At 42.7% G+C, this 23,836-nt stretch overlaps 1 protein-coding gene across 32 annotated transcripts in view; it reads left to right on the top strand.

The window, feature by feature from the left end:
- Positions 1–23,836, top strand: part of UBAP2L (ubiquitin associated protein 2 like) — a 37,953-nt gene that overhangs the window by 555 nt on the left and 13,562 nt on the right. For 8 of the 32 annotated variants that reach the window (XM_016141751.2, XM_036234869.1, XM_016141734.2 and 5 more), the window contains exons 2-16: positions 4,242–4,371; positions 5,622–5,699; positions 6,276–6,386; positions 9,605–9,773; positions 10,164–10,259; positions 10,657–10,702; positions 11,215–11,327; positions 13,133–13,192; positions 14,986–15,038; positions 16,624–16,709; positions 18,176–18,347; positions 20,778–20,976; positions 21,533–21,810; positions 21,967–22,139; positions 23,414–23,603. In XM_016141751.2, coding sequence (XP_015997237.1) covers positions 4,282–4,371; positions 5,622–5,699; positions 6,276–6,386; positions 9,605–9,773; positions 10,164–10,259; positions 10,657–10,702; positions 11,215–11,327; positions 13,133–13,192; positions 14,986–15,038; positions 16,624–16,709; positions 18,176–18,347; positions 20,778–20,976; positions 21,533–21,810; positions 21,967–22,139; positions 23,414–23,603 — 1,914 coding nt within the window. In that variant the 5' untranslated portion in view covers positions 4,242–4,281. Of the gene's footprint in view, positions 1–158; positions 326–555; positions 677–4,241; positions 4,372–5,621; positions 5,700–6,275; positions 6,387–9,604; positions 9,774–10,163; positions 10,260–10,656; positions 10,703–11,214; positions 11,328–13,132; positions 13,193–14,985; positions 15,039–16,623; positions 16,710–18,175; positions 18,348–20,777; positions 20,977–21,532; positions 21,811–21,966; positions 22,140–23,413; positions 23,604–23,836 lie in introns of those variants that run through there. The other 24 variants (XM_036234883.1, XM_036234878.1, XM_036234873.1 and 21 more) reach the window with 10 other exon arrangements.

The raw sequence follows: 23,836 nt of genomic DNA, 5'->3' as shown, positions 1-23,836 counted from the left end.
ACGTCACGTGGCGGGGCGTGGCCGCGGAGGAGGCGGGGCGGGCGCGCAAGGCCGAGCGAGGTGTCTCGTGGCGCGGCGGCACGCGCACGCTTGCGTGCGCGTCCCTTTTTGCGTCACGTGCTGTGGGCGACGCAGGAAGGCAAGTGGGAGGGGGAAGGCGCGAGCGCGAGAGGGAAAAGGAGGGAGCGGGGCGGGGAGGAGGGAACCTTCTGTCACGTGACAGGGGCGGCGCGGCCCGGGGTGTCAGTGTGGAGGAGACTGAGGTAAAGTTGGGAGCGCAGCGGCGTTGGCGGCGGCGGCGGCAGCGGCAGCGCGGCGGGGCCGGGTATTGTCCGCGGCCCCTTTAAATCCGCGATCCCCCTTTTACCCTCCCTCCTTCCTCCCCCACCCCCGCCGTACCCCCCTCCCCCGGTGAGCCCCCCCGCCCGTGTGCTCCCCCGCTGTACACCCCCCAGTCGTGCGAGCCCTGGCGGCCCCCCCGCCAGTCGGCCGCCGGAGGTTTTGTTTATGGTCGGGTTCGCGGCCTAGTGGGCCTCGCCAGAGCCTCGGCCTCGATTTGGGAGCGTGGCCGGGGCGGGGCTTGGGGCAGCCGGGCGGGGGGGGCCATGCGGCTAGAGCCTGAGGTGGGGGAGAGCGAGAAAGAGCGCGAGCGAGCGAGGCCCGGGCCCCGCCTGAGGTAGGCCCTCTCTCTGCCCCAGCCGGCGCCGGCGGAGGGGACGCGGCGGCCCCCTCCCTCCCAGCACTCCGAGGGCCGCCGCGGATCCGGATCCGGCCTGGTTCGGGGGTGGCGGGGCGGGGGGGAGGGCGATGGGGTGGAGCTGCCCCGAACTCCCCCATGTGGCCCTCAGTTCGGAGTGCGGAGGATTAGGTGGTTCCGGGCGGGAGGCACGGAGGCGATCGGCCCCGGGAGCTCCCGAGGTGGCGCCGAGCGGGTGAGCCTCCCATCCTCCACGCGTGGGCTCGCGTCCCCTCTCCGTTTCCAGCCTCTTTGTCAGCTCCTCTCGTTACCCTTCCTCCTTTCTCACCGCCCCAGCTCTCGGAATACGTTTTTTGCTGCTGTCTTTAGCTTCCTGTTGTACATACTGTAGTTCTGGGCACCCCAAACAATTGTGATGTTATTCGGGAAGCTGGACATGGAGGCCCCCAGCGGCGCATTACGCCTTAAGGGACGTCACCAGAGCACTGGGGTATTTGTTCACTCTTCTCCTAAAGGGACAGGAATTCCGAATTTCTTAAGACCCTTCACTCTGTGGGCAGGCCCTAAAATCGCTTTGCAAACTGGTGTCACAAACAGGAGACTGCTCCTTTTCCACCAGTTCTTGAAATGTAGCCACCTCGGGTGTAGGATGTTGTGGAAAGAAAAACCCCACAGTAACAGGCCTTTTTGTTGTTATTGTTATCGTTTTGCCTTTGACTGCCCCTGGTTATTAGCTGGAGAAATCCTTTTTTGTCTTCCCCCGTCCCCCTCCCGCTGCCCATATCCTGCTTTGGGGCTATCTGATGTGACTTGCTGGGAGGTGATGAGAGTCGGTGACAACCAGCATTACTGTAGAACCGAAACGTTTTGGCTGTGTATGGGTTGATAAAACTGCTTTGAGATCCTACACCATTGTCCTTAAAGATTAGACTATGCTCGTGATTCTTTCCGTTGTGAACGGGAAGTATTTGTGGCATGTAAACTAATGATGGAAGGCCTGAAAATGTACTGTTTTGTTTTTGATTTTTAAAGCTCCTCCTTGTTAAATGCGTCCTAACTGGGAAATGCTCCTTTTAAAAATTAGATTCAAGTTGATGGGGAAGGGGATGCAGAGGTCATAACCACAAAGAGTCTAGGGGAATTAGTTGCTCTGTTAGAGATAGCAAGCCCGACCCACCCCAGTCCAGCGCCAGTTTCTGAATTGTTTCTCAAATTAGATTGTAAGCTCCCTGAGGGCAGCAACTAAGTCATACTGCTTTTGTATTTTCTAAAGTACTGGACGCATAGTAGATACTCAATAAATACTTGTTATTTATTTTTTTCTGTAAAATTTCTCTGGCTATTTTTTTAAGTAGCTGGTTTTCAAAAAATGGTCAAGGGCACTCCTGTGTTGAAACCTGTATTCGTTCCTGCGCTATTCCCTTGGTCTCCAATACTTCTCACCTATTTTCCTTAAATATTTTTGTTTTCTAAAGAAGAGGACTTTAAAAAGATTCTTCGCCTCCACTGATAACTCTGGATATGTGTCTATGCTTGCTACTAATTCTGTGTCCACCAGGGATCCATCCCAGGTCATTTACCTGTTGCTCAGTGATGTTACTACCTAGGTGGTAAAATTTTCTTGGTCACACATTTCAAAGCACTTGTCAGAGAGAAATGGAAGTTAATGGCAAGAGTGATCAGGAGGATTTTTTTTCCCCTCTTTCCTGAGTAATTATGTGGCTTTCAAGGTGACTTTTTACTATATTTACAACGATTGGTACAGTATATGCAGTTCATATAGCTTAGTCATGCAGTTCATATCTAGTGTAAATCATGTTCACAAATTGAAATTACATGTGGAGCAGAAAGCAGTCAATATTTGTAAGTTTCAAGAGTAGGGCTACTCATCTTAGCGGCAATTATTAAGCATAATGGTTTTCCTCTAGTTTTATGTGTTTTTTTTCCTTTGATTTGAATCCAGGGGTACTTGCTTAAACACTGGGTTTTTTGTAAATTAAGTGTTGAAACTTGACTATTATGCCAGCCTGGGAAAAATGGACTTTGTAGCAAATAATCCTGTGCTAGCTATAAATATTTATAGGTTTTTTTATGCATGTGTGTGTGGGGGGTAGGTAATGGTTAAAAATAAGTCCCGATGTTTCCTTAAAAATCTTGGTAATAGAGGATGTAGAACTCTTAATTTTTAATGACTACATTACAAAACAAAGACCTATGCAACCTATTGACCCAACTTGGTGAAGAATTTATCCACAAGGAAGTCATCTTTCTTTGTGACCCAAGAAACAGGTGAAATTTACTTTCTGATAGTTAATCCTTGCATATTTCCTTAGAACCCTACTGTGCCTCACTCTCAAATCCAGCTATGTCTTCTGGGCAGTCTGGAATTGTATAACCAAAAACAAAAAAAAAAGCGTAAAGATATAAATTTATATTCTTTGGAAGGGAATAAGACAATGCAAAGAAACCTTATTTTGAGCACTTCATCATATGATGAATGTTTTCTTCATTAAATGCAGCAGCCAAGATTGCATTATAAAGCAGTGTGAATTAAGGGAGTTAAATTCATTAGAATCCTTGCTTGTTAGAAGTGGTATAACAAAAACTGTTCTGGTTTGGGGAAAACTCCTGCGTGTTCTGTGTCTCTTTAAAGACTCAACAAAGTCTTTTTGCCCAACAATGATGTCTTAGGTTTAAAATGATTTCCCCGTAAACCTTTCTTCCAAATAAAACTTTGTGCTAGGTTGCTTTGGGTTTGGGGCACATTTGGGAATCTCTTGTATATTAAGGTGAGTGGTGGAGGGTAATTGCAATTCTGATTTCTTGGAACTGTGGAATTAGGGGAACAACAGGCTGCTGCAAAAACAGTGTGATGGAATTATCCAGGGAACTGAGACTGGGTAGTCATTGGGCTAATACCTGAGTTGTGGAAGGCAATGTAAGTCCCCACAGAATGCCGAGAGAAAGGAACTTAAGGGAGGAAGAGGCTAGACTTGGGCTTCTTTTTTTCCAAATGATGGTCACATGCAACTTATGTTAAACGGTTGTAAGGCAGGTAAGGCTGTTTTCACAGGTGGATTGAGTACAGTGTGTAAATTTTTTTTTGTTTGGAGTACAGACTAATCCCCTTCCTGGATTAGTTGTTTCCAGGCTTTTCTGATTATCTTTCCTTCTGTAGAAGGGACTTCAGATATTTTCACCTATATTGAAGGATTTTTGATTGTTAACATTGTTTTGCTTACTATCGAGAAAGCAACACTTAATAAAACCTGCTTATGGGAGACTAGCAACCAAACTATACACATCACTTAGGAAAAAAAATAAAAACATTACTCAACGCATGCTTTGTACATTTCTTGTTATACAAAAAATGGATTAATAGTCATAGTTCCATAAAGAATTTATGAAACTAAATATGTCTGAACAGGAGAATCCTCTTGGTTTGTTTTTTCGAAGACATGAAAGTGGTGAAAGTGCTAATGAAAGAGATAGACAACATTTTGCCCACATTTAACATCTTAACTTGTTCTTTTTAATCTTTCAGTATTCTACCTTGTAAATACTGTTATTTGTATATACTGTAAATGATGACATCGGTGGGCACTAACCGAGCCCGGGGAAACTGGGAACAACCTCAAAACCAAAACCAGACACAGCACAAGCAGCGGCCACAGGTAAAGAACCGCGGGATCTGGAGCTGCGGATCCATGGGCAGCCTTGCTGGTTGATACTGGTTTCTATCCAGCGCACCATCATTTTGTGCTTTGGATCATTGATTTGTGTTCTTTCATTTTCTAGTTCTTGCCTCTTTTCACTTGGGTTCTGATAACTGATAATGACATTCTGTGATGCAGTGTGCTTTTTATTGCTCGATACTGAATTATGAAGCTTGGAAAGTATGGGTCTTGTGCTTTGTATCTCTAAGATAGCATTTCCCTTTTTTCATCTGGGTCATGTTAGCAACACATTTCTTATTTCCTAGACTTTTCACCTTGACATCTCTCTAGTTCACCTTCGTCTTGCCACCTTTCCCCTTTCCTTTGCTCTTCTTTTCTTAACTTATTTTTTATATTCCTCTCTGGTCTCATTGAGGCCTAATCTGATTTTTCCTTTTCCATGAGGAGTTAGCATTTTTACTGTGTTTCATCAAAATTAACAAATGAGACACCCTAGAGTATTTATTGCTCAATTTTAAGGAGTAAATTAGCCTCCTGGGTACTGAAGCTTTTGTTTTGTTTTTTAAGTTTGCTTTAGATAGAATCTGTTTTGTTGTTTAGTGTTGGTTGGTTCCTAATGTGAATGAATTAACTTCCTATTTGATTATGGTCATATAAATTGAAGCTGTAAGACTAGAACTTTTCTCATATTCATTCTTTTATTTCTCCTAAGTGAATTTCTAGCAGAATTTTCATACCCAAGTACTTTAGTTGTCTCAGTTGGGACGGCAAAATTTGTGCTGTCTACAAACATACACTGGATACTCAGAAGATGTGCTGAGTCTGTCCTCAGACTAAACCTTATGGTATTCTCAGCCCTAGGAGAAGGAGGGTGGCATTGGTTATTGCAGAAACAGAAACAGAAACAGGATTTACATGTGACTTTGCAAACATACTAGTGTGAATTAAGGTACAGATGTTTCAAAGTTGTGCTGTGATCCCAACATGAAAGCCTCTTTGACAGGGAGCAGTGGTGGAAAAGCTTCCTGCTTTTTAGGGAATGTAGAGTAAAATAGTGGCGGCTCTTTTTTTTTTTGGTCATTTTGCTGATTTAAGCATCTTAAATGGTGCCTTATTGGTCACTTGTAACACGGAGAAGGAAGTTGGGGTGGGAGGTGGGCGGGCTGGCTGTCGACTGCATAGGTCCCTCTTATTTTCTAAACTGCTGCCTGTTGATCATGCTTTCTTGAACTTGTCTCAATTTTTAGGCCACTGCAGAACAAATTCGACTTGCACAGATGATTTCGGACCATAATGACGCTGACTTTGAGGAAAAAGTGAAACAAGTGAGTATATTGCTGACTCACTGTAAGCTATGGGTAAGGCATCAGGATTAAAGCATTGTTAAATAGCATAGGTGCCTACCAGCCTACTTTCTACCGTAGGTATGAAAGGAATTGTGTCCTGAAGTAGGATAAGTTAAGCTAATAGGTGCTTTTATCGTATGATTTACTCTATCCTTTTGGACAGATACCTTGTTCAAAAAGGTTTTGTCTTAATTTTCACTTCCTGTTTAATGAATGAATGACATTGTTAGTGCCACTTTATAGCACCTTCGAGCAGTTGTGGCATCAAAGAAATGTGGCAATTCACAGTATGCTGAAGCCTGTGTGTTTCTAAGTTTGAGTCTCTTAGATGCTTATTGTTTGGTTGCTTTGTAAGTAAGTCCTTTTGACCCCATTTTTGATCACAGGTGTTAATATTTTGCTTTTGGAACTATGACACCAAATTCTGCATGTTTTGCTTTTTAAAGCCTAGTTCTTTCAAACTCAGCTGGTGTTTCTTTTTTCTGTGCTTCACCTAGTTTTCTTTTGTGAGGAGTGCAGGCTTGTTCATGATCAGTGCTGATCTTTCTCTTTCAGTTGATTGATATCACAGGCAAGAACCAGGATGAATGTGTCATTGCTTTGCATGACTGCAATGGAGATGTCAACAGAGCCATCAATGTACTGCTGGAAGGAAACCCAGATACGGTAGAGTGCCGATAAAGTGTTCTAGAAAGTGGTTTCCTGGCTAAGAGGCTAGTAAGGTTCTACAAATAGCAAGTGGGATAACTCAGTTTAAACCAGAGTACCTTGTCCTCCAAATAGAACTGGGAACTACCTTGGATATTGTTTGCTGCAGGTTGCAGATACTTAAAATTCATGAACAGCAAACAGGAAAACATAAAATTAGTCTCTTCTAATTGGCCTAGAATAAATTATTCACTCCAGACTAGCGATTGTATTCAGCCCTGGGTTACGCTGAATTAGAAGTGCTGTTTCTGGCCTCGGTTAGTAATCATGGGAGACTTCTGCTTACCTGTTTTATTGGTATCGAGCAAAGTCACTATTGGAGTCTGAGTTTAGGACAGTCCCATCGATAGCTTTACAGTTTATAATACTTTTTCATCATGTGGATTTATTTCTGTTGAGGTAGCAGAGAAACAAAATAGCCTGCTGACCATCCCTGGAGATGTTGGGGGATATCTTGCAGGACCTCTTGCTCTAGAATTTAGAGTTGCCTTCACCTCTTCCTTTTTCTTCCCACTTAATGAGAATCTTGTGTTTTTGTGTTCGTCTTATCACTATACCAAATCATAAGTCCTTTAACAGGGATTCTGCCGTACTAACCTTTGGGATGTTCCCGCAGTGCTTAGTAGAGAACTCGATTTTTTTTTAATAAGCAGTGTATCATTTTGAGGTTATTTCCATTTACTTGGTCCCACACTGGGGGCCTTAGGTTGGGATAGATAACCAGAGTTTATACTTAGAGTGATCAGCCTACTGGTATTACAGTGTTGCTTTAGCTAAATGTTACAGGTTTGTCAATTTCCTTAAGACAATGGGAAATAATCATGGGACAATTTTTTTAATTATTGAATTTAAATTTGTGGCTTTTTCTCTTAAAAGTGTGGCCTTAGGTTAGATTTTACATTTTTTATTTTATTTGAAAATTACTGCTTAGACAATAAGATAACAGTGCCTTTGGATTATTTTTTTTTATTCTAGCATAATTGTCTCAAGATTTTTGGGTTGGAAGAAGTGGGATAACTTGTGCTTTGTAAATGTCTGGAGTTTTTTGCACAAGTCACATTTTGTTTCATCTTCTGGCATCTGCCTAGTGCTACAAGTCTGACCTTCCACAGTATTAAAAAAGAATATAAACTGGAGAAAAGTATGCTTATGCCACAAATAAACGAGCTACCGGTGAAACCAGTGGGAAGAGAGTCAGCTGCCAGGATATTGGATGTATTTGGGTGGATGAGATCATATCAGAAAACTGGCAATACCTTTGAGAAGATCATAGTAATTCTCTATCCTTATAAAACTCTCTGGTGCCAGCAGCTGATGTGTACTATAGAGGGAGAAGGTGACAGGTTTCTGAGACTTGCCAGGATTTGAGACAGGCTAGTAAACACTAGGAAAGCTAACTGTTTCGAGTCTGGTTTTCAGGATTTCTGATGCAGATTTAGCTATAGGGTTACTATAACTGAAGAATTGAAGCTACTGTAAGCATAAAATGGTCACCAGTTGTAATACAGAATCAGCTCGGGTAGGAAGAGTAGGCAGCAAGGAGCTGCCAAGTCCTAAGTGGATACTTAATCTTTCTTTAATTATTTTGTGAACTATTATAGACTTCAGACTATTATACGTACCTTGGTTATAATTTAAAATTTTATTTTGAACTTAAATATAAAGTGTATAAAGTAGGATATACTTAAAATTTACCATTCGAACCATTTTTAAGTGTATTATTTAGTGGCATTAAGTACACTGAAAAAGTTATGCCACCATCAGTGCTCTCTAGTTCCAGAAAATTTTCATTTTCCCAAGCCGAATCCAAAATGGATTTTCTGTATCCATTAAATAGTAACTCCTCGTTTCTCCCTCCTGCCGGCTTCTGGTAACCTGTTCTATTTTCTGAGTCTATGAATCTGCCTATTCGAGGTACCTCACATGAGTAGAATCATGCAGTATTTGTCCTTTTGTGTCTTAGTTCAGTTAGCATAATGTTTTCAAGGTTTATATTGCGGCATATATCAGAATTCCACTCCTTTAAGGCTGGATAATTCAATGTGTGTGTGTGTGTGTGTGTGTGTGTGTGCGCGCGCGCGCGCGCCCATTTTGTTTATCCATTAGTGGATACTTAGAATTATTTGGAAATAAGTTTTAGGCATTGTATTATTTTATTTCCTAAATGTTTCAGCATGCTTCCCTTAAAGAGGGATACTCAAGAACACTCTTTCATATGACCACAGCATTTTTATCAACTCTGAGGAAATTAATAGTAATTTCATGTCATACCTCATTTGTGTTCTTGATGTTTGTCTTGGAACTTTCATTTGTACATAGTTCCTGAAGAAATATGTGTAAATCAAGGTATGTGTATGTTTAAAACATTCACTCATTTTCTTGAAGGATAAATGTTTTACAAGACAGATTGTTTGGCTTATTTTCCTTACCACAAAATTTCCTTTCTACAGTCTGGAATAAATCACAGATTGTTCTGTTTGGGGAAAGTTGAATTATATCAGTTTAATCAGGTACAGGGGAGAACAGACTGGATAAAACCTAGAAAGGCTCCTGACAGTCAGCATGTCTCAGCGCCAGAGCCGTGCCTTCCTGACTGCTGTTTGGTCTTCTTTTAAGTAAAGGAAATTGGGGGGTGGGGCGGAGCTGGGTAGTAGGTATAGTTGTTTTCCTCCTAAATTCTGAGTTGCTTGATTAACGAATGTGCCTAAGAGTCGAATGCTGCTTACTCATTCTGAATTCAAAGTTAACTTTTAGATGCTTTTTTTCTTTTTTGGTATATTTCATATGAATGAGACTATAAAAAGTTGAGAGTCACTGAATCCAAAGGAAATTAGTTTTTTCAGCTCAGGAAACATTTGAAAATTAGGGACCGGTCACTTTGTCCTTTAACCGATATGCCAGGTGACTGAACTAGATTGGGATCTTGTGATCCTTTTGGAAGTGATCCCTGCAGTCCATTAACTAGAAGCTAATGCCCTACAAAAAGGAATTCAGTTTTGCAGTGATAGAGAATTTGTTTTGAGGTTCTGTCTACTCCATTTACATAAGTAAACTGGAAGGAGCATCTTAGACGTGGATGCTGAGTGGAGAATGGTGAACAGTTGTCCCAGCTTTTATCTCTGCTTTCATGATAGCAATCCATATTGATTAGATATGAATGCTCTGCTCTTCTTTAGCATTCCTGGGAGATGGTCGGGAAGAAGAAGGGAGTTTCAGGACAGAAGGATGGTGGCCAGACGGAGTCCAACGAGGAAGGCAAAGAAAATCGAGACCGGGACAGAGACTATAGTCGACGACGTGGTGGGCCACCAAGACGTGGGCGAGGTGCCAGCCGTGGACGAGAGTGTATGCATGGGGCTTTAACAAAACCAGCGGTGGGTCAGTGATGTCTAGATTCAGGGATGTCAGGACCTTGTCAGGCCGGACCTATAATCATTATATCACCCTTTTGATTTTTCTTGCCATCATCTGTTCTGAGACTTGGCATCTCTTACATGCAGCCTTTTCTAGCAGCAGCCGCCAGTTTGGCATGAACTTACCCCGGAATGATTTGTAAAGTTGTCTGACTGACAGTTCTCTGTTGTGATCCATCACTATCCCCCTAGTAACAATCGTATCCCGTCCTTTCAGTCATTTTCTTTGTTTTCTCACTAGCACATATACATACTTCTATAATTACGTATGTTCTGTTGAATCTGCTCTGGCCATCTTTTATTTTGTTTATTTTTTCCCTAGTTCGGGGTCAGGAAAATGGATTGGATGGCACCAAGAGTGGAGGGCCTTCCGGAAGAGGCACAGAACGAGGCAGAAGAGGTCGCGGACGAGGCAGAGGTGATGAATTTATTGTGGGTTGGCTATTGGGGCAAGGTACTCTTACTAGTTCTGTAGGGGTTTATTACATTTAGAAACATTCACATGGAGTCTGGTTATTTTAATTGTTGAGGTATCGTGCAAATTCTAGAGATTGCTAAGTGGGCAGTGCAGAAAAGATGGTTGTCATTTCCTTTAGTCTTTATTATTACTGACTATATTTGAGGACCCAGCAGTTTGATCAGGAGAGAAACAATATGATGATAGTAACGATTATCCTACTGTTTTGTATTAACCGATTTACTACAGAGTGACAGAAAGATTTCTAACAACGTTAACCATACTATTCCATAGCTGTCTCATTAGTTGGCAAGATAGTTTTGTATCAATTTCTAAGGTATTCTTTCTTTTTCTTTAGGTGGCTCTGGTAGGCGGGGAGGAAGGTTTTCTGCTCAAGGAATGGGGTAAGTTTCCTTGGTCCAATGTCAAAGTCTTTAATTTTTTCACCATAATGTTTTAGCATGGTGATAGTATCCTTATTTCCTGAGGATAGTAGTAGGCAGCCTTAACCAAAATGTAATCAGAAAGATGTCTAGACTATTTAATCAGAAAGGTGTGTAGACTTAGGACTTATTTTTTAGGGATAAGCGTTTACCACCCGGATCATTTTATTTCATAGTTTCATTTGCATACACTTGCTTTCTTCTCAAAATCTTTATGTGGATTTTGTTATTATTGGTGTCCTAGCCCAAAATAAATAGTAGATATAAATTAAGATTATACCATGAAATTTCAGGTAGGCTTATCAGTGGGCAAAGTTGACAGTATAGCACATAGGATTATATGATTGATCACATGAGGACAGAGGCAGGATTCTTACTGCCCTCCTCTTGGAGTTAATTTTTTGCTGGTGCTGCTCAGGTGTCATAGACTCTTTAAGCTTTATTTTGTTGTTCAACCCCTCTCCCGCCCCCAGAACCTTTAACCCAGCTGATTATGCAGAGCCAGCCAATACCGATGATAACTATGGCAATAATAGCGGCAATACGTGGAACAACACTGGCCACTTCGAGCCAGATGATGGGACGAGTGAGTGACCATTTATTATTTCTTGTCTCTGGGAACCTAAGGAAATAACTTTTTTGAGGTTATAGTCACATAAAAGAGTGGAGGAACAGCAGAGACAGGAATAAAGGGATGGCGATTGAAATGCCCTGTGTTCTCTACTTTGTTCCTGTGGCACAGTAGACTAGCTGTTTCACCTGATGTTCATCACTATTTTATGAAATAGATATTTGTTATCATCACTTTCCAGGTGACAGAACATAGACTGAAAGAGCGGTTATGAAATTTGCCAGTATTTGACCTCAGAATGGTTTGACTCTACAATCTACAAGCCCATGCTCTTTCCATTATACCATGTGGCTGCCATTGGCGCCAGTTGTATTTCCTGGTGCTTCTGTTAGGGTAGCCAGCTTTGCCTGTTGAAAAGATATCCTGAATTAATGAGGCCACTACTTGTAGAGATGAAGAGAGTCCAGAATCAAAGCCCACTGTCAGTTTGCTTGCTAGTACTGAGATAGGAGTATCCTTTTTCCTTTTATTTTTGGGAAATCTCAGTATCTGGGCGAGAAGGAAATCTCGAGACTTTCAAGCTCTCTTCATTGGACTGTCTTCAGGGTGTAATAACGTGTTAGTAGGGTTTTAATAAAATGGCTTTTTTTCCGTTAGCTGACTTTGGTGCCTCTGTCTGGGTAGGGCGTATATATTTACGGATACGTTAGGCTTGTGGGATAAACAGAGATGTGTTTGAGAGTAAGATGCTTTTACTGCTCCAAGTGAGAGCAGCCTCTGAGCTCCCGAGTACCTTCTTCTCGTGAGATCAGCTGCCTCCTCTGGCTGAGCCAGCACATGCAGAGCCTGAGACTGCTTTCCTCTTGCGAAGAGGGCTGAGCTAATAGTGGAGCATGAAATAGGCTGCTTGATTCCTTGTCCGTTTAAATTTGCCCTGCCCCTTTTTAAAAGTCAGCCATCTTTATCTCTGTCTTTAGGAGGGTCTTTGGTACAAACAGCTTCTCATCTACTGTCCACAAGATGTTACACCTCAGGTCCTGAACTTTTTGCTTTTTGTTTCCAAGCTAGCTTATAAACTCATTTTGAACACAAAATTTCCTTGGCAGAGGCTCCAGTTGAGTTATTATTAAATGGATGTCTTTCTGAATTCCCTCGACCATTTGGCTAGGAGACATCCTTTTCTGTTTTTACTTCCTCTACTTGGGAGGCATTAGAACTGCTCTTCGTTCATCTCTTGATGGCTTTGTAGAGGCAATGGTAGCAGTTCGAGTAACAAAAGTTACTGTTTTTGAGCTCGAGTTTGTTCTCAGGTATTTTGACTTTTTATTATTGGCAGAAAAGATAGAAATGAAGAGATTCATGTTCAGTTATGGGTGGAAAATCAGGCACGAAGTCCCATTCCTGGATTGTAAACCTTAGCTATTTTCAATCAGGATCTGGGAAGAATGAGGTGTGTGTTTATTTCTACTGAGTAGAGAGAACAGCAGATTTGGAGGGCTAGAATCAGAAATCTCTGGTTCGTGACTGAATGAAAAGTTATGTGATGCTGCTGTTACCTCTTTAGTGGGAAAGTGTCGGGTACAGCTTCATTTCCCGTCATCTTCAGTTCACGGTGCAAACCTACCTTTGTGCATGAATCTCCCTTGTGTTTTCACGATAGCAAACTCAGATTCCCTTTTAATTTAAAAAGACATTTAAACCTACCCTTAAAATATCCACAGGTAGCGGTGGGAATTGTGTATTGGGGGCAGACATTCTCATTCACAAGCAAAATTTCACTGTTTTTTCTTTTTTTTCTTTTCTTTTCTTTTTTGTTTCAGGACTTGATTTCATTGGGGTTGAGGGGTCAAATTATCCCCGAAAATTTGAGACTGCTCCTGGTATGATACATCCAGGCGCCTAACTGCCCCGGATATTTTTATAGATTTTTATGAACTGAAATATCTGTGGATATGTCATTTTTCCGTCTTCCTGCTTTTTCTCTTTCTGCCTTTTTCTCACATTTTCTGTGCCCGTTTTTGCTTCTGAAATTTTTGTTCATTTACTGAATGTTTAACACGTACATTGCCTGTGCTTTCCGCTGATGAGACGCAAACCCTCATCTGTTGCTTGGAGTGTTTGCACTCTTTCCTTAATGCTTTCTCACTATAGCTCTCTTCCTTAGTCATTTTCGTATTTCCTGTATAGGCAAATATCAGCTAAGAATCTGCAGTCGTCTTTTCCATCCCAGATGCAGTTGCCAGAATGCACGGGGGTTGGGGGCGGGAATCTTGTGTTGAGAGAGAGCTTCTCAACAGTAGGTAACTTGTCAGGTCACTTCCAACTCTGGAATCGTGTATACGTTTGCCCAGACCCTAGGTTCCAGGGATGTCAGTGGAGAGAGCGGGGAGAGAGAGGAGGACGTGCTTTGTAACTTGTCTAGACGGAGGTTGGGTTTCAGTTTATTGTTTGGAATTGCTTTGGTGCAGTTTTAACACCGTTCTGGGAACGGTGTTAGAGTGAATATACTTTTCTCTAGAAATAGGATTTTCCACTATTACATGTTTAGAAGAATTTCGGATGGGTTTTGTAAATTAGAATATTTCTCTTCAGTGATGATGAGATATTCAAATGCCAGACTTTCTTTTTTGTAAGACCCTTTCTCCATTTGGAGAGAAGATTTAAGGGTCATATTCAATCTGAACTGTTGGTCTGGAGAAGGAAATAAGGAATGTTTTCATCCCTCCTGCAGATAGGTTCTTATTTCTTCCTGGGTTCCTTGAGTTGACAGGAAGCATCCTGGTTCTGACACTCACCCATATTCCTTAAGGGCGGTTTCACTTGCTGAGGTTCTGCGTGTGCATGAAGTACAGCAGGGGGAGTGCAAGGCGTTTTGACTGCTTATGGATTGGTCCTGCAGAAACTGCATCCGCACTGCGTTGCTGTCAACACGACCTGCCCCGTTCACCGTGGCAGGTCAGATTTCACATTCTGTGTGATTAGGATTAGGACAGTAACTGTCGCACATAGTTGGTTTTTCAGTCTCATCTAGCGTCTTCTGAAAAAAGCAAATCCATAGAGATTCTTTATAGTTACACCAATAAGATCTGTGAACTTGACTTCTGCTGAGTATGCGTTTTTAAATTCCTTTCCTGTAGCAGTTAGTTGTGAGTGTCCTCTACGTGGATTTCAGGCCTGCCTGCCTTCACTGCCCTTACACTGTCATATTGGCGTCATTTGTGTCCCTTCATCACTGCTGCCACCTTCCCTTCAGACTGGCGGCAGTACTGTCTTATACCAGATAAATAGGCGAAGTTTTGTTCTGGTTTAAGTTGGCTGTTGCCATTTCACAGAATTGACCACCAGGTCCGAGGGCTGAGTGTCTTAAGAGATCGCCCGGAGCGTTGGTTTGTTGTTACTCGTGCTTGCATTTTCTCCCTTGCATTTTCTGCCTCTCGCTCTCTACTGTGTAGCTTTGTAACAAAAACTGAAAGTAACCGAAATCATAATCTTAATAAAACCCTGGTGTTCTGAGGTCTCCCTTACTATGCAGTCTTCCTTGCTCTGAAGCCCAAGAACTTCTTCTGATTACTAAATTCTGGTAACACTTTTGGTAACCAAAAATGTTAATACGTTAGAGTTTTCTGCACATGCTGTGCACTGGCACTCAAAATCACTCTCCCTGCATCCCCAGGTGCGTGGAGGACGGCAACCGAGGAGTGGGGAACTGAAGATTGGAATGAAGATGTAGGTATTTCCAGGTGGTTTTTCTTTAGTGCCTTCTATCCCTAAGTGGTGTTTAGGGATAGAAAATGGGCATGTTTCTACCCCTCACAGTTCATCCTTAAGATTCTGACCCAAAACTTTTACATCCAAAATAGTGTTCTGAGCCAGAACATTTGACATATGTTATATGAAGGAGACTGGGCATGAACAGGACTCTGTGGAGCCAGACTATGGAAAGGGCAAGTGCACTTGTGTAAGTCCAATACCTGATTGTCGGATTTATCCCAGGAAGAGACGGTGGTTGGGTAGGGCACCGGAAATGGAGTTAGGCAGGTAGTGCGTTGAGTAGCAGCTGCTGGTGGTATATGACTCTACTGGAGCAGATCCGTTGTTTGGTTCACGTTTAAACATTGGCGTATGGTCCTGTAATTGGCTTGGAGGTGGGTACGAAGGGAGAGTTACAGTGCCAGCTTCTCAAGTTTGTAATGTGGTTGGCTCTGGAACCATTTTAATTTTCTTGAAGCCCGAGTATTTAATTGTAATTGAGATGAATATGTAGAATTGGCTATCTTCCAGCTTGACTCAACTTGAAAACCTCATAGATGGGTGGCACAAGGTGGCACATAAACAAGCTGTGTGAATTCACTGGAGTAGTACCTGAGTAAAAGGATTTTGCTGATTCCTGGTCACAGTCAAACTTTTGCTATGAATTACAGTTTCTAGTGATCATGGATGAACTTCAATTTTTAATGCTTTTTCATCTACTTTCTTATACTCAAACATGTTCAGGCAAGGCAGCTTCTATGGTAAGAGGAAACGATACGTCAAACTTTTGGTTGCTAAATCTGAGTTTTTAAAATATCAGATGCATCAGTATCAGAGGGTGATTATTTTCTGTTGTAGCTAAGCTAGACTGCCTTGTGAATATTTTCTAAGATTTGGCTCGTCTGCTTAAGCACCTTTCAGAATAATATATTTAGGGAAGTGGATTCTCTGTTTTTAGAGGAGGAAAATGAATCAAAAAGTCAAAGTAAAAAATCAAATCAACTTTGAATAGTATGAACAATTATTTCCTGTAATGGCTTACCAATTTTAGTGTCTTATAGTGGAGAGACTATGTATATAAAGTCAGTATTAAGGCAAAAATTGCAAATGGTTAAGATTATCCTGAAAAGACCTTAACTCACCAGCACTTGAGCCCTTACTGCTCAAAAGCCAAGAATTAACTTTAATTTTTGTCCTTATCTTGGCTGTCATCTTCCTTTCTTTGAGAAGAGCAGTGGAAGATAAAGTATGATTTGGGTAGAGATGGGGATGGGGAGCTGTAATGGGAAAATACAGAGGCTTTTTCTGTCTAGCATGCGTAGTCACCTTCCTCTAAGTTTAGTGTGCATATTACATGACTTGACCATATTTTGAGGGGTTTCTTGGTTCTACCCTCTATTTTAATAAAATCATTGAGCTTGAAGGTTAATCCTTTCAGGAGTCTTCAGAGTAGTTTTCTAAGGGTTTTCCTTTTTCTCGATACTGAATTCCCTTTACCCGTGCCAGGATTCTGACGATAATCTACCTAACACCAGGAGTGACTAATTCCTCTGTTTTCCAGCTTTCTGAGACCAAGATCTTCACTGCCTCTAATGTGTCTTCAGTACCTCTGCCTGCAGAGAATGTGACAATCACTGCTGGTCAGAGGCAAGTGTGTGGTCAAATTCAGTATTTTTTCTAAAAGGGGTCTGCTGACATGCCTATAAGGAAGAGTGGTGCTGGCCTCCACGCCCCGTGGTGATTGTCGTCATGAAAACCAAGTCACAGCAGGTTCTTCTTCAGCGGATCTATAGATTTATGAGTTGATACTAGCTTATCTACTAAATGGAAGGCCATATCTTAACAGTTTGAAAGTTGATTTCCCCCCCAGAATAGCCCTTTAATCCCATAAGTCAACATCACGGGCATTGACTAAAACTTAGCATGCTGTAACTTGCAGTAAGTCGAGTAAAGAAAAGCTTCAAGTGGACGTTTTAATTTACTTCTGAATTTGCAGGACTGTTCAGTGGCTTCTCTCGCTTTATAATTAATGATCTTTGTCCACTGAGCCCACTGAGTGTAGTGATCATTTCCTCCCAGGAACTGGCTGATGAACTTGTTAGAACTTGAACCGAGGTATCGGGGTCAGTAGACGGAAGTACGCTCATCAGGGAGAGTTTCTGTCCCCTGAAGCCTCTTGGGCTGTTTCTAGACCTGGGTGTGTATCTGTTGACTCAGAAGATCCTAAAGAGAAGTATGAGAGGAATAGGGTGTTAGGGCTTTCATATAACATGTATTTTTTTTTCTGACACCAACTGGAGGATGTGTGTAGGGCCAGGTATGGGGTGAGGCATGGAGTTTGCATGCCTCCTGAGGATGCTGCTCTCCCAGCCCATCCACGTGTCCACCTACCCAGAAGCTCACCGCATGTCATCGTTCAGGGTTTTTATCAAAGTTTCATTACATAGATGTGATTGATTAAAGTTCTTGGTGATTGAATTCGGTGTACAGCTCTCCTCCCCAGGAGTGGATGGAGCTGGTGGGGTTCTATAGTCATATTATTGGTGTGTCTGGTCATTATACCCCTTCTGAAGCTGTGTGGGAGGCCCCACCTTATGTGACCTCATGGTTGAAAAGGGCTCATTATAAATTAGAAAAGACTTGCCAGGACATTTTAAGAGTTTAAGGAGCTCTGTGGGCCAAGCCCAGATGTATATTTTTATTATACCATAAGCAACTTCAGAAATTTTATAAAAGTTAGGAAAAAATTACCCAAACTTTTGTCGTTCCAAAGGCATTTGAAAATGCCAGCATTCTAGAATATAGTTTTAAATATTAAACATTGTTAATGACAGGAATTCAGTATTAAGAAATCATAGATAAAATTAGTAAATCTTGCCCAGTTATTGACATTAAATTAATTTGACCAAAATAAAATATTTAAATAGCATTGTGGTTGGCAACATTGTTAGGACACACACTCTAGTGGCTTCTACACATCATCGGTTTTGGTAAATTAAGCATTTCAGGGCTTTGTGTTTCTGAGGACTGACTTCACTTTAACTGTAGTCTGAGTCGGATGTTGAGTGCTAGAATGTTCATCACTCATCAAGATCCTGTCTCCTCTCCACTAGAATTGACCTTGCTGTTCTACTGGGGAAGACACCGTCTTCAATGGAGAATGATTCTTCTAATCTGGATCCATCTCAGGCTCCTTCTCTTGCCCAGCCTCTGGTGTTCAGTAACTCGAAGCAGAGCACCATATCACAGCCTGCTTCAGGGAGCACGTTTTCTCATCACAGTATGGTAAGTCGTAGGGCACGCGGTGTGTCCTGACCTAACTTTCCTGCTTAACTTCTGCACGTATTACAAGAATTTCGTCCAGTGGCAGCCAGAAGTTTGGGGCAGGGCAAAGCATCCTGTTTGTTTTCCTCTGCATCCTTGGGTGTAGAGATGTTGATTGAGTTGGGTGGTAGGGAAGAGCTTCAGGAGAAGGCTCGGCTTTGGACATACTGAGTCTGAGTTAACGTCATTTAGTGAGCACTCGTGCTGAACGCTTCACTGTTCTTGAAGAGAGAAAATCAGTGACATCAGATTTTAACCCTTTTGCAGTCTTAAATAAACCTTGATGGGAGTTGTAGCAGTTTTGTTTCTCGAGAGAGCAGAATTGCCATATGTATTTATTTAAACCAGACATTTTTGGACTAGGCTGCCTAAAACTTCTGATCTTCCAGAATCTGGCCACTTGCTAGTTCTTTCTCCCTTTCTCTGCAGGGGTGGGTAGAGTGCTCGCTCTGCCTGCCTATCTTATAGGGCTTTCAGAAGATAAGTTGATGGACAAGGGCTATACAGATGTGGTGGCAATAGTGATATTGTTTATTAGTAACCTAGGAAAGTTCTGTCATGTGACTTGTTGATTCATGACATTTTTTAAAACTCAAGGTCATTAACTATGGCAAAGGATTCATGTAAGCTAAACAAGGACCAATTTTCTTATAGTCAATAAATTGAAGAAGTACTACTGCCTTTTCTTTATTTCTCTTTGCTTTTCCTTCCGTCCCTTTTTTTGTGGAGGGATGGTATAGTCGTAAGCGGTAAGAGATCATCTGTGTGCATGTAGTTTTATTTTTACAGTAGTAGAGTTATAGTAATAATTTTAATTAGGAAACAAGAATTCTATTCATTTTTTAATTGTTGTCTTAGTGGTTTTTTGTTTTAATAATTTGGTGGCTGATGTTCATATTTGAAAGATGACAGGTGAAGAAAAAGTGGGCAAGAGAGGAAAGGAGGGGGAGAGTGTTGGGATTAAAAAGAGAAAGAAGAGAGAAACAAAAATGGAAATGACTCCCAGCCCCTAAGAGATGCACGTGGCTGGAAAATGTGGGTCAGTGCTCCATGTTTTTCTTAACTGCCTTTTTAAAGTTTCGACGTACTTTTACTTACCCCAACATTCTATTTAATGTGTGTCATGTGATGTGTTAAACTGAACATGACGTTATTCAGGTCTTTTTCATTACTTGTATTAATCACTGTGCTATTTAACGCTTCTTTTCCATTGAGAATAAATGTTAACAAGATTAATTGCCCTTGAAATTTAACAGCTATAAATAATACAGGCGCCCCTTATAAATTATTGTGTACAATATATGAACATTAGATAACTTTTTATGCTTTTAATGTAATGCTTTGCATTTGTAGAATATTTGGTAATCATTGCTGTGTGAGATCATCTCTCAGCCACAATTCCATATTTTCAGCTGGACTTCTGCCATTTTTGCATTTGTGTGTATAATCTTGGGGTATAGATGGAAATGGGAAAGAATGCCTTACCTCAAGTTGAAAAGACGGGTTTTGTATAGGAAAGCGTTGCCCAGTTGTGACGGTGATGTGGTTAAATGAGAACGTAAGGAGGACGAGGTTAAATTTCCTTGGGGGTTTCTTAGAATAGTCGAGGTCACATGGTTCATCTTCTGGATGAGGCTGGTAGTTTTACGTGGTAGTAGGGAATGGGGAGAATCCCCCAAAAGCATTAAGAGTAAATTTTGCTTTGCTGTCATGATCGCCCTGTAGAACTTGGATGCACATGGAAGAAACATCCAGATCATCTGAACTCGTCGTTGGCTAGTCTAGTGGGCAGCGGGGTGGCCCGCAGAGCTGCCTTTGCATCTGTGCTGATTATTAACAACATTGAGATGAGGCGCCGTTGGTTGGTTTTTTTCCTTTCAAGCCGTTTAGTGGAAAAGACAAGGATCTTAATGGCTTAAGTGAAATTTTATATTACCCTCATGTTAACTTACTAATCAAGTATTGATCGATTTAAAATTTTAAAAGGAAAAAAATCTCTAGCCATTGGAGCTTTATCCCTGAGGCAGAGGGAGCGAGGATGAAGGTGGACATTCTAATCGCTCTTACTTCTTTGAGTACTTACTCTTTGTACCCTGTGCATGTTAAGTGCCCTAGATACATAATTCGTTTAATTCTCCCACAACTTAATGAGGTGCTGCTTTTATTTCTATGTTAAAGTGAGGTACAGAAAAATTACTTTTCCGCAATTACGTAGCCAGACACTCTGAGTCCAGATCCAGAACTTGTGCTCTAAGTGGAGTACGCCGTGTACTCAGTCTGGTGGCACTCTTCACTGGCCTCATTTACCCCGCGCTCATCCTGGATAAGTGCGTCTTTCAGTAGCTGAACGAGGTTGCTCAGATTTCTCTAAATTTCTGTGTCGATCTACAGGTGAGCATGTTAGGGAAAGGATTTGGCGATGTCGGCGAAGCTAAAGGTGGCAGCACCACGGGCTCCCAGTTCTTGGAGCAGTTCAAGACTGCGCAGGCCCTGGCTCAGCTGGCCGCCCAGCATTCCCAGTCTGGAACCGCCACCACCTCCTCTTGGGACCTGGGCTCCACCACGCAGTCCCCGTCGCTGGTGCAGTACGGTGAGAAAGACGGAAAGCAAACTGAGCTTTTTAAGCATTGGAGCGTAACCGTCAAGAGGCAGGAGTAGGGGGTGAAGGGAGAAAGGCAGCCAGTTGGCTCGTTCTCCATCCTGAGCCTCCAGTCAGAACGCCGAGGGTCGTGAGAAGCTGAAGTTGTAAAGCTCTTATCAGATTTAGCTCTCTACGTAGCTGCAGTTTTCTGTTGACCTGGGGGTTTTAGGGATCCCCTAGATTTACCTTTAGTGGTTAAAAACGGTGGATTGCCTTTGGAAACATTCATGGATTTGTCTGTCTTAGAGCTTTAAACATGGGCAGTTCCTAGATCCCTGTCTTACACAAGCGAGGGATAGCATCAGTTCACTTAGGCCCCACTTAAGAACAAATACGATCCAGAAATTGGCGTCTCTAGACATGAGATTAAGTCTTAAAACAGGACCTGTTTATATGAGGTCCTGACTCCTGGGGGTTTAGTTCATGGCTCTAGTGCAAGGTCATAGCATCATCTGGAGGTTCACCAGCACCTCTGACCTTAAACATACTGGATTTCATTGTGCAGATTTGAAGAACCCAAATGATTCAACAGTGCACAGCCCCTTCACAAAGCGCCAGGCTTTCACCCCATCTTCAACCATGATGGAGGTGTTCCTTCAGGAGAAGCCACCTGCAGCAGCTACCTCCACAGCTGCACCTGCACCCCCCTCTTCTCCGCTGCCAAGCAAACCTGCCTCGGCTCCACAAATGTCCCCTGGGTCTTCAGACAACCAGTCCTCCAGCCCTCAGCCGGCTCAGCAAAAACTGAAGCAGCAGAAGAAAAAAGCCTCCTTGACTTCTAAGGTTCTCTAACTTTTAAATAGATGCTCTCTTGGGGCAAGGGGCTACAGGATTTGGGAATCGAGGTTGTAAAAATATAGTATAGAAATTTGAAGCAAAGGTCTTTTCATTGGTCTTACAGTGAGGTTGCAGTAAAGCGTTCCTTTCTGTTCTCTCCAGATTCCTGCTCTGGCTGTGGAGATGCCTGGCTCAGCCGATATCTCAGGGCTAAACCTGCAGTTTGGGGCCTTGCAGTTTGGGTCGGAGCCTGTCCTTTCTGATTATGAGTCCACCCCCACCACGAGCGCCTCTTCAAGCCAGGCTCCAAGTAGCCTGTATACCAGCACGGCCAGGTAGAAGACACATCAGCTGTGATTGTGCCTTCTCTCAGTAGGCTTTTACCACTTCCTCTGAGTCTCTTGGTGATTCCTAGCCCTCTGGGGAGGCCAGGTCTCCGAGGGGAGGGAAAAGCAGCCAGTTGAAACATTTTGCTGAGCTCTTAAAAATATGTTGCTAGAGGCGTGGCTCCATAGTGTAGCAGTTAGCACTTCTGCTTTACACACAGATGGTCCTGGGTTCATGCCCCAGGTAGAACCACGGACCATACCCCAAGTGTGCCAGGCCCCAGGTGTATGCCATGAGCGTGTGGGAGGAGATGCCCCACCTTCAGAGATCCAGTTCTTGAGGGGAAACAGCAACATCCATAGGTTGGGGTGGAGGGGGGGAATTAAAAAGGGGGAAAAAAAATTTTGGTAGGATTATCTGTAACTGTAAACAGAAATGGACCCCTTCGGTACTTGCAGAATGGCCAGGCATAGTTCTTAGATGTGTACAGCACCTATGATGGAAGGTGTCTCGGCATCTACGTGAGCTAAAACTGCTTTTGACACTTTGAGCCCTTTGGTGGGGAACGTAGGCCTGTGAAGGGGATAACTGAAGTCCGGGGGAGGAGGTAGCACTGATCTGTTATGCCACTTAGAAGGAGCCCGTCCCGTGGAACCCTTCCTGCCACCTCCGATCTATTGGGGGACGGGGGTGCATTTTAAGCAATAGAAAATCTTGGGGGCGTTCCAGGGGCCTGGGCTGTTTTTCTCAAGCCTTAGAATTTAAAAATATAGATGTCTGGCCCTTTCCTAGATTTCTCGAATCATAACTGCTATTCATGCACGTGAGTATTTTCAGAGTTCCTCTCAGGAGAGGGCTGCCATTGCATCCAGTAGGGTTTAGAGAGCCAGGAGCTCAGAATTCCTTACTATAAAGACGCAAGCAAAAGACCACTTTTCTGTACTCAGGCTCATGCCATGACAAAGGGACTAAGAGCACTGTGTCCTTCCTACTTACTTTAAGCTTCTTTTTCTTATAGCAGAATGGAGAGGAACAAGGAAACATTCTCCTCTTTTAGGAGTTGAAACTTTTATTACGTGGTTCTTAGTTCAGATCCCGGCTCTGTAGCCTGTGGAGCTGCCCCGTTAGGAAAAAGTGGAGACGGCGTCTTTTACTTGTTGCTGGAACTTTTCTTTCTGATCGCGATCAACTTACTTTAGTCATGGGTCTCTACCAGTTTTTTAGTTACAGGCATCTGTTTCGTCTCATTTTCTCTGAGATTGTTCTTCTCCATCCCCCACAGCGAGTCTTCATCCACAACGTCATCCAACCAGAGCCAGGAGTCCGGGTATCAGAGTGGCCCAATTCAGTCGACAACCTATACCTCCCAAAACAGTGCTCAGGGCCCTCTGTATGAACAGAGATCCACACAGACTCGGCGGTACCCCAGCTCCATCTCTTCATCACCCCAAAAGGACCTGACTCAGGCAAAGGTAGTGACTTTATAAGCCTCTGGGCATTGGTTAGAGCTGTGGGCAAAATCCCTTTAGTAGTAGCATTTTACTTCTGGACAAATGGTGCTTGGATACCTCAAAAGTGCTGGTTGCGCAGCTGAGAGAAGTATATTTCTGTGGTTGATGAAATTTTTTAAAAAGTTACTTTCAGCAAGGCTGGAGACTCAGAGCCAGAAAACAGTTCTAAAGACTCATTGCACTAAATTTTCAGT

The sequence above is a fragment of the Rousettus aegyptiacus genome, unplaced genomic scaffold (genome assembly GCF_014176215.1).
Source record: "Rousettus aegyptiacus isolate mRouAeg1 unplaced genomic scaffold, mRouAeg1.p scaffold_m13_p_17, whole genome shotgun sequence".
Taxonomy (NCBI): domain Eukaryota; kingdom Metazoa; phylum Chordata; class Mammalia; order Chiroptera; family Pteropodidae; genus Rousettus; species Rousettus aegyptiacus.
The sequence above is the reverse complement of the archived record's forward strand: the minus strand, read 5'-3'. Positions and strand labels throughout refer to the sequence as shown.